General features: G+C 36.6%; 2 protein-coding genes across 2 annotated transcripts; one reads left to right on the top strand and one right to left on the bottom strand.

Moving 5' to 3' along the window:
- Nucleotides 1-1739: 1739 nt before the first annotated feature.
- Nucleotides 1740-2667, bottom strand: LOC107596704 (keratin, type II cytoskeletal 68 kDa, component IB-like). The gene is made up of 2 exons (XM_016287501.1): nt 2274-2667; nt 1740-2088 (listed from the first exon to the last, which is right to left on the bottom strand). The coding sequence occupies exons 1-2, from the start codon at nt 2665-2667 to the stop codon at nt 1940-1942; spliced, it is 543 nt and encodes a 180-aa protein (XP_016142987.1). The 3' UTR covers nt 1740-1939.
- A 1493-nt stretch (nt 2668-4160) lies between these two features.
- On the top strand, nt 4161-9314 carry LOC107596703 (E3 ubiquitin-protein ligase TRIM17-like). The gene is made up of 3 exons (XM_016287500.1): nt 4161-4786; nt 8506-8601; nt 9039-9314. The coding sequence occupies exons 1-3, from the start codon at nt 4340-4342 to the stop codon at nt 9312-9314; spliced, it is 819 nt and encodes a 272-aa protein (XP_016142986.1). The 5' UTR covers nt 4161-4339.
- The last annotated feature ends 3249 nt before the right edge of the window (nt 9315-12563 follow it).

Raw genomic sequence — 12563 nt, 5'->3', positions numbered from 1 at the left:
AGTCTGAACCGGACATAACACAAATCAACATCTGAGACTCCAGATGATTTCATATACCCGAGCAACATGCATTTCTTTTATTTTGAGATGTAACACTGAACATAAACATGTTGAATGGGATGCCATGCGAACAGGACAGGACAGGTTCTGTTTCGATTTGAAGGAATGAACATCCACAGACTGTTTTAAATTATTCAACACACTACATCAGCATACCTACAAGAAAATGGACTTCACTACTCTTAAGAGGCTCTGCTGACTGAACAGTATTGAGTGGTGTGAACAGAATTGTGGTCTACAGCCTTTTTAGGGTTTTGTGTTGAAGGTTATACCTATAAAGTAAGCAATAATGCATGAAAGGTTCAATAACGCAGCCTTAATGTAAGCAAATGTATGTTTATAATCATTTTAAACCAGGCATTTTTATTTTAAAGGGACTTTACTACCACTTTGTCCAGAGCTGTCTTGTGTTAGTGATGTTTTGTAATACATTGATTTGAAGCAGTAATCTTTATAGCTTTGAGACTCAGAAATATTGTATACGTTGTACAGTATATTGTAAATAATGTTTATTTAGCAAAATTATGTTTTAGTATGGTTCAAGGAACTCTATTTACAGTCTTAAATTGTTGTGGGAATTAATCTGTTTTCCATTGATTCTTTAGTAATATTTGTATAGATAGTTTTTAAGGTGTCTCGATGCATGTGTAATTTGAAACAGGACATTTAATGTCTGTAAAACATCAGATTTTCATAGCCTTCTTTATGCATGGCATACTTTATGTTGCTTAATAATGTATAATAGCTGTGTATACATATGCAACAAATTATATGTCTATGCTGAACTAAGAAATTCATCGTTGGAAGCTTATTAAAAAGCAGAATAAATTAATTAACCCAGCTACATTAGTTCACTCATAAAAGTAAGTCGATACTTGGACCATTGTGCTTTTTAGATCTAATAGGTTTTATTGTTTATAGATAATAGTGCTTGAAGAAAGTTGTAACAAATTATTCGTGGTAAAACAAAGACACAAATAGACCCACAGGAAGAGCTGCAGATCTATTTTTATCTTTTAATTTGTCCATAAAATGATTAGTGCTTCATAAGCCAAATGTTCATTACTTTAGCTTTGTCTATATACAATTAAATGTGTGTCAGTGGACCTACATTAGGTTATTGCATCATATGAATCATTAAATATTATCTCTCCTTGCAGCCTTTGCACATTATGCTCAAACTGCATTCAAGTCAAAAGCAGGTCACAATGTCAAAATGTTTAACTGTAAAGTCCTCCTGTGTATATGGAAAATTGTAGATAAGTTTCTTTCCAGGTCTCTTTTTACATAGTGGACTTGATTTCATCACTCTTGTTATATAACAAGGTGATAAGAATAAATTCTGGTGTGACTGTCATATATATTCTGCACAGGGTCTTCGCAAACAAGACTGCAAGATAAATAATTGTGTCCGAAATAATGAAATTTATAAATTGTGTACCTACCTACAGCTTTATTAGTTATTACTTCATCTGATAGATGTGTCAGGATTGTTAGAAGGGAATATGTCACTCTCTAGTGGTAATAATAGCCTACAAACACTAAGATACTAATATAGCTGCAGATCTGAATGTGCAACAGTGAGTTCACTGAACATTTCGACTCAAAATCAAACATTAAAATAACTTTACTTAATGAAAAGTATAGTATGAAAAAAAGAGCAATTATTTTTATTAGAGGAGGTGGGGGTGGGAGAGGGACAAAATCTTTCTAAATTGTTTGAGCAAACAGGGAAAACATGCCATATGAATAAAGCACTGAATTTAAAAGATCTCAAGTGGTATGCAAAATTCCCATGACCATTTCAATGACCACTTCCCTGACCATGACCACTTCCCTGGCTGCTTCCCTGACCATGACCACTTCCCTGGCCGCTTCCCTAACCATAACCGCTTCCCTGACCATGACCACTTCCCTGGCCGCTTCCCTGACCATGACCACTTCCCTGACCATAACCGCTTCCCTGACCATGACCACTTCCCTGACCGCTTCCCTGGCCATAACCACTTCCCTGGCCATAACCGCTTCCCTGACCATGGCCTCTTCCCTGACCATAAACGCTTCCCTGACCATGGCTGCTTCCCTGACCATAACCACTTCCCTGACCACTTCCCTAACCATGGCTGCTTCCCTGACCGCTTCCCTGACAATGGCTGCTTCCCTGACCCTGGCCTGACCGCTTGCCTGGCACTGGCCGCTTCCCTGGCCATAACCACTTCCCTGACCATGGCCGCTTCCCTGGCCATAACCGCTTCCCTGACCCATAACCGCTTCCCTGGCCATAACCGCTCCCCTAACCATGGCCGCTTCCCTGACCATAGCCGCTTCCCTGGCCATAACCGCTTCCCTGGCCATAACCACTTCCCTGACCATGGCCGCTTCCCCGACCGCTTCCCTGACCATGACCACTTCCCCGACCGCTTCCCTGACCATGGCCTCTTCCCGGACCGCTTCCCTGACCATGGCCGCTTGTCTGGCCCTGGCCGCTTTCCTGACCCTGGCCTCTTGCCTGGCAACTTGCCCGACCTCTTCCCTGACCACGTGGTTCACTGCATGCAAAGCCACCGGTGGTTGGGCAACACTTCTGTGTGGCAGGACACTGGCCATCATGGAAACAGCTTTCAGCACACAGTGGAATCATCTCCGGTATGGGACACTGACCCGGCTTCACTGCGGGGACACATATAGTCAGCTTTAGTTTGTGCATATAGACAGTATGCCACTTCAATATACAGCACGAAACACTCATTCACCTACAGAGTGAATTATAGTCTAAGTATTATTCCTCTTTATTTTGTAAAGCCATCCTGTGCTTAAAACTATCCAAAGGGATGAATTCAAACCTACTTTAGACGAGAACAACAAAAGGCAAAGTCTCTGCTTAAAACTTGCATTGAATTCAATGCGTTACTCGTGTGTGTGTGTGTGCACGTTTTTTTTTTTTAACCCTTCTTCTTCTTCTTTTTCAATTAACCAGAACAAAATATACAACAGTAGCCTAATTCAGTAATCAACGACTGTATATTCTTGGAAAATATTGCAAGTATTGTTTGCTTTTTATTAACAATGTTCTCCAAACTGGTGCAGTAGTCCTTAAGTCTCCTGAAGAAAATTTATGAAATTTGGCTTGGACCCTGACCTTCTTCTAATGTATGTGAAATTTTCCCAAAATAATGAAAATAATGTACAAGAAAATTAAAGTTGTTATTATTACTTTCATTGGAATAATACATACATATCAAAATGATTTAACTTGAATGTAATATTATATTTTCCATATCCACCCAAAAAAACTAAACCTTGTGTAGACACAATTACAAAATGTGATAGTGATTAGATGGATAATATAGACTCCGTTTTCATTGAGCAAACAAATCACAGGAATATTAATCCCAATATCCACTACTGTTCAAACATTTGGTATCTGTAACCGTAATCATCAAAGAATCCTGAAAAAAAACTGTTTTCAACATTGATAACAGTAATAAATGTTTCTTGAGCAGCAAATCAGTAAATTAGAATGATTTCTGAAGGATCTTGTGAGACTGAAGACTGGAGTAATGGCTGATGATAATAAGTTTATTTTAAAATACATTACAATAGAAAAGTGTTATTTTAAATTGTAATAATATTTTCACAGTATTACTGTTTTTACTGTATTTTTGATCAAATAAATTTGGCCTAATTATACCAAAATATAAAAGCCACAAGAACTATTTCAGTATATGACTAAAAATAATATACAGTATAGGGAGTTTACTGTGTTGACCATTACAGTAACTAAGACAGTAACTTAGTGAGGACAACAGTATGGCTGAGCTGCCCCTGCTTATATTATATGCACATGTGATCATCCAACCACTTGTTGATTCCCTGCATATCAGACAGAAGGTCAGATCTGACTTCGGTAATATGATCTACCATTTGTTTTATTCTAAATGAACAAGTACTGTTGGTAGAAATCAGTCAGACTGTAATTTAAATGTGTTTGAGGGCAGTGATATGACTTATAGAGGGAAGTTCATCTGTGCAGGGAGTCATATGGCTCTCTTTATTTAGCAAACTAGGACAAACGTGTGTTAGTCAAGTAAGGGCAGGGGAAGATCTCCCAAACACACTCCTGCCCCTGCACATGTGGTAGACATGTGTTGTCACTTGTCTCCGCAGCTGCTGGGACAACACCTCATATCTAAACCCCCGTGCTAGTGAGTATTTGGGACACTAAGCAGACACAAGCAGCATTTTGCGTATTTCAACGTATTTCAAACAAGTAGTTGTGATGGATTCTCGGCTGTCGAAACAGATCCAGTGTTCGGTGTGTGTGGGGGACTTCACAGATCCAGTGAGCCTGCTGTGTGACCACACGTTCTGCCGACAGTGTATTAGCAATCATTCCCAAAGCTGCCGCCTGAAACTGTGTCCAGAATGCAGGCGACCCTATACCATGTGGGACCTCCGGTCCAACCGAGTGCTGCGGAATATGGTGCATGCCGTGAGGGAACACTTGAGCGAGCAGCAGGCCCTCAGGGACGGGAATGTAGCGGCTTGTGGAGCAGGAGCGAGAGTGTTTGAGGAACCAGAGAAGCTAGTGTGTTCCGATCATCAGGAGAGACTCAAGCTGTTTTGTGAGACGGATCAGAAACTGGTGTGTCTGATCTGTAGAGACGGTGAGAGACATCAGGGACACACGTTCAAACCTGTGGAGCAGGCAGCGGAGCCCAGAAAGGTCAGTGAGGACTGACAAACTGTAGATACCTTTATAAGCCTTATGTTTTGAGTTTGACGCTGCTCAAATTTCAGGTCATATCCAGGTCAGCCATACAAAAGCAGAAGTTAATTTGGTTTCTATTTTGGATGTATCTAATTCCTCATACTGACTGAGGTTCTGTTTGTGGTCTCAGAGACGCCAGGGTCATTTTACTGTCATTTCTGTTCAACACTGAAGCATACTTCAAGCTTCTTCGTTACTTTTGACAATCAGCTGGAATATGCAGCTTTTGCAGATTTTAGCTTAATTCCAATTTGTGGTCTGGATAAATTAGGATAAGATAGTTAAGAAAGTCAGAGCCACTGTAAAGATTTGAGATGCATGATTTCACAGAAAATCACAGTGTATGATGGGCACCGACATGATTGATATTTTTAGCTGATTTTAAACATATTTTGTTTTCATTTTCATTTGTTTTCATGATTTTGCGTGTTTCTGTGTGAGTTTATGTTCCTCAGTCAATTAGTGTATGATGCCAAGTTTTTCATCTTAAACCATTTACAAAGTTGCCAAGTATGATGCCTAGGGGTTTTAAAATCTGTACAAATAAGTGCTCAGTTGAAGTCAACTGTTCAGTTATGAAGTGTATTCCAGGTTTAATTAGAAGAACTGGTCATAAACTAAACTGAACTTGGTAACATTTTTCAAACATACTTAATACATGTTACATTACTTATGTTTCAGAGATTTTAAATATGAAGCTTTAATAATGCAATGGATCTTCATATAAGATCCTGCCTGTTGTCTATTTTAACTGTATTTTTATGTAAATAAATTTTACTTAAGTCCATTATTATTATTATTATATTATTGTATTGTTGGATATCAGTCACATTTTTGAAACGTACATTACTGTGGTAAAATACAGAAGGATAACGCTTTGGTTATATTGTACTGGGTTTTAAATTGTCAGAATCTAAAACCCTAGAAAGAATGTAAATGGAAAGTAAGAGGTTAATCTCAAAAGTATTCAAAAGTTTCATTATTTTTACATGTACAACATTGGGACACTAGGATTTCAAGCATAAGTCAGTCTAATAAAAACCTGAGGAACAAATATAAATGTAGCAGCTTCTGGAGCAGGCGCGAGAGAGTGTTTGAGGAATTTAAAGGAATCGTTCACCCAAAAAAGAACATTTTCTGAAAATGTACTCATCCTCAAGTTGTTCCAAACCTGTATGAGTTTCTTTCCTCTGCTGAACAGTTTTGAAGAATGTTAGCAGTGGTGGACAAAGTACACAAATCAAGTACTTGAGTAAAAGTACAGATACATATAATAAAATATTACTCCAGTAAAAGTACTCTTTTTTCACTCGAGTGAAAGTACAAAAGTACTCGATTTTTTATGTACTTAAGTAAAAAAGTACTGATAGATTTATTTTGCAGTTTTATATAGGCTACTTAATTAAATTTTATATTAGCACATATTTTTTATAATCCTACTGCTTGTTGATATGGACTACGTTGACGAGAGTGATGTAATGTTCACTGTGAAGCTTACACTGTGAAGTACCTGAGAGAAAACAGATCTGACCATCTGATTTTCACCAGTAAGAAAAAAGTGTTTTAAAGCTTGTTGTTTTGCAGAACATCACAGTTATATATGACATGAGAATAAGGCCTGAAATTAGGAAGAACATTTTAAGGAAAATATCATTATATTTTCAAAATGATTTTTTGTCTGTGGTGTAAAAACACCCCTGGCCCCCATAGGGCATCACTTCCCACTTTCTTTTTCCCTCAGATGTAATCTATCTAGGTGGCTGAATAAAAATATTTGGACTTTATATCTAAAAATGACCTCAACTTAGCACCAGCAAGCTTGTTAGCTAGACAGTTAGTATCAGCTAACGATACTTATTTTCTAATTTCTTCTTTTCTAATTCTAATTTCTTATTTTCTAATTCTAATTTACTTATTTTCAGTATGGTTATGAATACACATTCATATCTGTCTACTCGGCTAGTTATTCCAAACAATATAAAAATTGATACTGTTGATAAACAATATAAAAACAGACGTCACATAGGGCTAAAAAAATTTTTTTAATAAAACTGTTAACGTTACGGCCGCGCGAATATGAACGTGCATGAATTATTTTATTTAGTCTGTGTTATTTTAATGTTTCAGATTTTGTAACCTAAAATAGAGAGACAGATGTTGATGTGTCTGCATTCAATCATTTCAGTGGGCTTAAATAGATCACCCTTTACAGCAGATTTAGTTCACAAACAACACAAAATACAAGACTAACTACAACGACAGTTTTGACCTAAATATGATTTTCAGTTACAAGAATTAATCCTAAAATTCGACATTAGTAACTTACTTTTAGCAACATCAGTCGCGCGCGCGCTCACAAGATCTCCCGGTTCTTACATGTGAATTCAGTTCACTGGAGACTCGCATAAACGGTTCATTTGAATCAGTGAGTTGTCGACTCGAGAACAACTGCAATCGGTTCATTCTAAATCGTCAATGAATCGTTTGGTGCAATTTGCGAACCGATTTAAAAGGTTCATTGAAAAGAATCAGTTTGTTCATGAATCAGACACCGCTTCTGCGTCTCGGAGCACGTGATATATTATAAGAATAATATATAATGTTTTATGAAAAGTAGTGAAGTAAAAAGTACGATCTTGTGCTTTGGAATGTAGTGAAGTAAAAGCTACTCAAAATAAAACGACTCCAGTAAAGTACAGATACTTGAAAAATTTACTTAAGTACAGTAACGAAGTAAAGCTACTCCGTTACTGTCCACCATTGAATGTTAGTAACCAAACAGTTGTGACTTTCATATGAAAAAATACAATAGGGCCAAAAACTAGGTTACCAACACTCTTCAAAATGTCTTTTTGTGTTTAGCAGAAGAAAGAAAGTCATTGGAACAACCTGAGGGTGGGTAAATGATGACAGAAGTTTTGGGTGAACAATCCCTTTAATCACTATGTATGTTGATATTTTATTCCCCAACATATTGTAGATGAATAATTAGACACATCAAAATGCATAATTGTACATTTAAAGGGGTCATATGATGTTGCTAAAAAGAACATTATTTTGTGTATTTGGTGTAATGAAATGTGTTTATGTGGTTTAAGGTTCAAAAAACACATTATTTTCCACATACTGTACATTATTGTTTCTCCTTTATGGCCCGCCTTTCTGAAACACGTCGATTTTTACAAAGCTCATTGGTCCGAAAGAGCGAGGTGTGCTCTGATTGGCCAGCTATCCAGTGCATTGTGATTGGCCGAATACCTCAAGCATGTGACGTAAATGTTACGCCTTCTTTCTTTGTGTGAACATTTGGGCGGCGTTATGCAAATCTTCCCACATTGTGACGTAGACATGTGGGGGCGTGTTAGAACGAGCCGTTTTAGGAGGGCGTGGACCAGTCTTAACTTTTATAAAGAATATCTTTTTGGGTTTGAGACTTTAGTCTTTGCAACTTTAGGGATCTTATCTATTCATGAACAGCTTGTAACACTCCAAAGAGAAAGGAAGACTTGAAATCGCATCATATGACCCCTTTAATACTTAAAGTCAGAAGTGCTCTTTCCTGTTCCTCTGCAGGATGCTGCAGATCACTAGGAGCAGTACTGAGCACCGCTGCCTTAAGGTAATGTCTGAAATATTCATGTCAAACGCCCACAAGTCTGTCCTCTGTGTTGTAGAATTTATTGTTAGAGCCTCTGAGCTTCCTGTCGAAGGAGAATGAAGAGCTGCAGGCTCTTATAAAGAAACAGACGAATGAGATCTCTAAAACGGAGGTGAAAAATACACTTCACACAAAAGAATAAAACAGCTCACACAATCCATCAAAAGACTCCATAAAGGAGCGCCGCAGGGTTCATTACTACTGTATCTGTGATGTATTTTGTTTCTTCTGCAGGATGCTGCAGATCACTAGGAGCAGTACTGAGCACCGCTGCCTTAAGGTAATGTCTGAAATATTCATGTCAAACGCCCACAAGTCTGTCCTCTGTGTTGTAGAATTTATTGTTAGAGCCTCTGAGCTTCCTGTCGAAGGAGAATGAAGAGCTGCAGGCTCTTATAAAGAAACAGACGAATGAGATCTCTAAAACGGAGGTGAAAAATACACTTCACACAAAAGAATAAAACAGATCACACAATCCATCTAAAGACTCCATAAAGGAGCGCCGCAGGGTTCATTACTACTGTATCTGTGATGTATTTTGTTTCTCAGGAAAGGTCTCGGCAGCTCTCTGCTCAGATCTCTGCTCAGTTTGAGGAGATACACCAGTTTCTGAGGAAAAAAGAGGAGGAAGTGAAGAAAATGCTGGCAAAAGAGGAGAAGGATATGATAGAAAAGATGAAAAGAAACAGAGCAGAAATAGAAGAGAAGCTGAATGATGGAAGAGAGCAGGAAGGGATTCTACGCTCAGTCTTGGAGACTGATCAGCCAGACGGCTTTCTGCAGGTTCAAACAAACAATTGCATTCAACACAGATTGTCCGATTAACTGTGTCCATCATATAGACATAATTGCAGTAGGCTACAGTGAGGTTAAATCCCCCAAAAGGAAAATGAGTTTTTGTTTTTTCTGATACCAAAATTTTTTTTGTAAATTTGTAAAAACTATTATTAAAAAATGAAATTGATGAAGAAACATAATTTAATTATGCTTATTTCAAAGAAATGGTAAATGTCACTAATGTTGTTTTTTTTTTTATTAGAAATCATGTAAATATAAATGCAGCTGGTCAACATGGGAACTCTTTACCCCTGTAACGTTTATTATTATTTATTAGCTCTAAAAAGGGGAATATTTATGACGAATCATAAATGGTTATGATTCATAATAAATATTTAGATTATATCTTCGAATTAACTGTAGCAGAATCAATATTACAATTATTTGATCTGTCCGTCCACCGAGCAGACAATATAATCATTTATCAATTCAAGGAATATTTATTTTCTGGCCACGGAACAATAAACTGTCCTTCTAAGAAACAGACGAATGAGATCTCTAAAACGGAGGTGAAAAATACACTTCACACAAAAGAATAAAACAGCTCACACAATCCATCAAAAGACTCCATAAAGGAGCGCCGCAGGGTTCATTACTACTGTATCTGTGATGTATTTTGTTTCTTAGGAAAGGTCTCGGCAGCTCTCTGCTCAGATCTCTGCTCAGTTTGAGGAGATACACCAGTTTCTGAGGAAAAAAGAGGAGGAAGTGAAGAAAATGCTGGCAAAAGAGGAGAAGGATATGATAGAAAAGATGAAAAGAAACAGAGCAGAAATAGAAGAGAAGCTGAATGATGGAAGAGAGCAGGAAGGGATTCTACGCTCAGTCTTGGAGACTGATCAGCCAGACGGCTTTCTGCAGGTTCAAACAAACAATTGCATTCAACACAGATTGTCCGATTAACTGTGTCCATCATATAGACATAATTGCAGTAGGCTACAGTGAGGTTAAATCCCCCAAAAGGAAAATGAGTTTTTGTTTTTTCTGATACCAAAATTTTTTTTGTAAATTTGTAAAAACTATTATTAAAAAATGAAATTGATGAAGAAACATAATTTAATTATGCTTATTTCAAAGAAATGGTAAATGTCACTAATGTTGTTTTTTTTTTATTAGAAATCATGTAAATATAAATGCAGCTGGTCAACATGGGAACTCTTTACCCCTGTAACGTTTATTATTATTTATCTCTGTGGAATGTTTTTGATCAGAAGATTCCAGGATTCTCGTGGGGGCTGGTTCTAATCTTTTTGACGGCGAAGAACCATTTGGCAATTTACAACCCCGATACAAGTAACATCTCTGACCAGAACTGTAATTTATATGCAAATGTCAAAAGGCTAAAAGGGTCTTTTAAGCCATAAACAGTCCAACACTCCAGCATGATCCTACGCAGACGCTACACCCCAAATATAGTCCTTACACTAGAATAAGAATCTATTGATTTAATTACCATAAACAACACATACAATCATAAACAAGACATTTGTTTCAAAATTAAATGCACGCATATTAGTTACATATATCTGCTAAATTTAAATAATATGATATATAAAACAGTTTTATTATTATTTTTTTTAAATAATATAAATATTATTGTTTAAAATTACTATATATTTAGTTCCCAGTATATTGAACATTTGGAAAATTTTAAAATATATCATGTGTAATTCAGTCTTAGTCATTGCATGCAATAACCTCAACACAGTAAGAAACAAAATTTTGAAAAAAGTACCTTTAGAGGTACAACAATTTGCCACTGCAAGTGCCCTTAAAGAAACACTCCACTATTTTTGAAAATAGGCTCATTTTCCAACTCCCCTAGAGTTAAACATTTGAGTTTTACCGTTTTCGAATCCATTCAGCCGACCTCCGGGTCTGGCGTAGCACTTGTAGCTGTGGCTTAGCATAGATCATTGAATCTGATTAGACCGTTAGCATCTCGCTCAAAAATGACCAAAAAGTTTCTATATTTTTCCTATTTAAAACTTGATGTAACTACAGAAGAGTCAAGTTTTAAATAGGAAAAATATAGAAACTCTTTGATCATTTTTGAGCGAGATGCTAATGGTCTAATCAGATTCAATGATCTATGCTAAGCTACAGCTAAAAGTGCTACCGCCAGACCCAGAGATCAGCTGCATGGATTCGAAAATGGTAAGACTCAACTGTTTAACTCTTAGGGGAGTTGGAAAATGAGCCTATTTTCAAAAATAGTGGAGTGTTCCTTTAAAGGGACACCTTTGTACCTTTACACCTTGAAGGTGTTTATGAATATCTTAGAAGAATAATATTTACTACTAGTATGAACATTTAAGAATTTTAAGAATGTGATTTTTGGGAGTAGGCAGAAAAATCAATTTACATAATTGTTGCATATATGTAACACTGGGTTATTCATAGCTGCGGTTCTCAAAATAATAACCATTTTCTTTGTCTGGTTCTACTTCTCCTGTAGTGGTGGAGTGAGAAAGGCCTGGACTTTGTCGAAGAGATGAAAGAGAAAGAAAGCTGCTGTGAAAATAATGACATTGTTTCTCAAACAACATAGTAGGACAATATACTGTTATGCTTCAGATAAACATAACCAGCACTGTACAGTAAATATCCCATCAGTTACATTCATCTCCTGTGTTGTAGGTTCAAATCAGCAGTGAAAAGTGTGAATTTGACACCTAATTCTTTGTTCCTTGGCCTTCATGAGACTCACTTGCAGTTTCTTGTGTGGAAGGAGATGCTGAGCTTTATCAAACCAGGTGAGGACATCAGATATCCATATGTGGACCATGTATTAAAATGAATGTAAAAGTATATACATGTCTATTATGAACATTTACATTTTGCAAATTTATAATATCAATATTTATACACTTAAAAGTTTGTAATTATTGTGTCTTTATGTTTTTGAAAGAAGTATCATATGGTCACCAAGGCTGCATTGTTTGATTGTAAATACAGTAAAAACAGCCATATTGTGAAAAAGTATTACAATTTAAAATAACTGTTTTCTATTTTAATACATTTTTAAATGTCATTTATTCCTGTGATGGTAAAGCTGAATTTTCATCAGCCATTACTTCAGTGTCACATGATCCCTCAGAAATCATTCTAATATGCTGTTTGATGCTCAGCTATTAATAATGCTTTTTGTTGCTTAATATTTTTGTGGAAACTGTGATGCATGTTTTCAGGATTATTGTATAATGGTTCTTATCATCAATGTAAAAAAAAAAAAAA

The sequence above is a fragment of the Sinocyclocheilus grahami genome, unplaced genomic scaffold, assembly GCF_001515645.1.
Source record: "Sinocyclocheilus grahami isolate Dianchi unplaced genomic scaffold, SAMN03320097.WGS_v1.1 scaffold222.1, whole genome shotgun sequence".
Classification (NCBI taxonomy): Eukaryota; Metazoa; Chordata; class Actinopteri; order Cypriniformes; family Cyprinidae; genus Sinocyclocheilus; species Sinocyclocheilus grahami.
The sequence above is the reverse complement of the archived record's forward strand: the minus strand, read 5'-3'. Positions and strand labels throughout refer to the sequence as shown.

What these genes read in the sequence shown, in the direction of transcription:
- LOC107596704 (XM_016287501.1), bottom strand. Translation starts at nt 2,667, where the DNA reads ATGGCCAGTGTCCTGCCACACAGAAGTGTTGCCCAACCACCGGTGGCT. An exon ending in CGGCCATGGTCAGGGAAGTG is followed by an intron (nt 2,089 to 2,273) that starts GTTATGGCCAGG and finishes GCCATGGTCAGG; the next exon opens with GAAGCGGTTATGGCCAGGGA.
- LOC107596703 (XM_016287500.1), top strand. Translation starts at nt 4,340, where the DNA reads ATGGATTCTCGGCTGTCGAAACAGATCCAGTGTTCGGTGTGTGTGGGG. An exon ending in AGGCAGCGGAGCCCAGAAAG is followed by an intron (nt 4,787 to 8,505) that starts GTCAGTGAGGAC and finishes TCTGTGTTGTAG; the next exon opens with AATTTATTGTTAGAGCCTCT. An exon ending in ATGAGATCTCTAAAACGGAG is followed by an intron (nt 8,602 to 9,038) that starts GTGAAAAATACA and finishes TTTGTTTCTCAG; the next exon opens with GAAAGGTCTCGGCAGCTCTC.